The sequence below is a fragment of the Perkinsus marinus genome, assembly GCF_000006405.1.
Source record: "Perkinsus marinus ATCC 50983 genomic scaffold scf_1104296972322, whole genome shotgun sequence".
In the NCBI taxonomy this organism is placed as follows: Eukaryota; Perkinsozoa; order Perkinsida; family Perkinsidae; genus Perkinsus; species Perkinsus marinus.
This window is the reverse complement of record NW_003201806.1, coordinates 98-904: the sequence shown is the minus strand read 5'-3', so window position 1 is coordinate 904 and position 807 is coordinate 98. Positions and strand designations below refer to the sequence as shown.

General features: G+C 48.5%; 1 protein-coding gene across 1 annotated transcript; it reads right to left on the bottom strand.

Annotated features, from left to right (window-relative positions):
* Positions 1 to 133: 133 nt before the first annotated feature.
* Pmar_PMAR001822 (tubulin polymerization promoting protein, putative) lies at positions 134 to 569 on the bottom strand (the record flags this gene model as incomplete). The annotated part of the gene is made up of 4 exons (XM_002766623.1): positions 134 to 178; positions 229 to 288; positions 332 to 441; positions 527 to 569. Coding segments are annotated over 4 exons (258 nt in total), but the record flags the coding sequence as incomplete, so codon positions are not given.
* Between the last annotated feature and the right edge of the window lie 238 nt (positions 570 to 807).

The window sequence follows — 807 nt, the reverse complement described above, 5'->3', positions numbered from 1 at the left end:
ACACTAGTCCCTGAACCACCATGCAAATGTATTTCAGAGCTCACGAACTCAATAGTTTGAACTCACTAGTAGATTTAACTGGGCTGGCTGTACTGGAACGCCTACTAATAGTCGGACCATCGCATTCAACCACCTTTTCTTTAGCCCAGGAGATAGGCTTATCAAGACGATCAGCCACCTGAAGTCAATCGGGACATGTCGCTCTAGTCGATGAACGCTGGTAGTCACCTCCTGTAGGGCTTCCATGAATTGGCCGAATTCGATCTTGCGTTCGCCTCGAGAGCGTACCTAGTAGCGCTGACTGAGCCTGTGGGGGCCCTGTGGAGTTCACTTTGGCGAAAATAATGTCAATATCGTTCACGCTGAGACTCCCTTTCTCAACGATTTGACAGTCTTTGCAAAGCTTGGCGAATTGGCGGCCGTCCATCATATTGTCGCCACCTAATCACGACGGCGACATCTTCCTGACCTACTTTGTATCTCCCATTGGGTAACCTAAGATTCCCCCCCCCCTCCTAGTGCTTACCAGTGAAGGCCTTGTACATCAGCATAAGATTGGAAGACGCCATTTACACACAACTTCTTCTGAACCACCTCATCATGCTACTGGTACACTAAACTCCACCTGTCTCCAAAATCGCTGTCTCCAAAATTGCGGCGGAGCGAAGCAGCGCACGTTTGCCACTTTTGAACAAAACTCATCTCCTGTTGTAGTTATGACACAGACCGAAGATTGAGGTCGTAATAAGCACCCTTGAAGTACGTGAGCTAGTCCAATCGAAACGAGCTCTTGAAATAGGGACTACT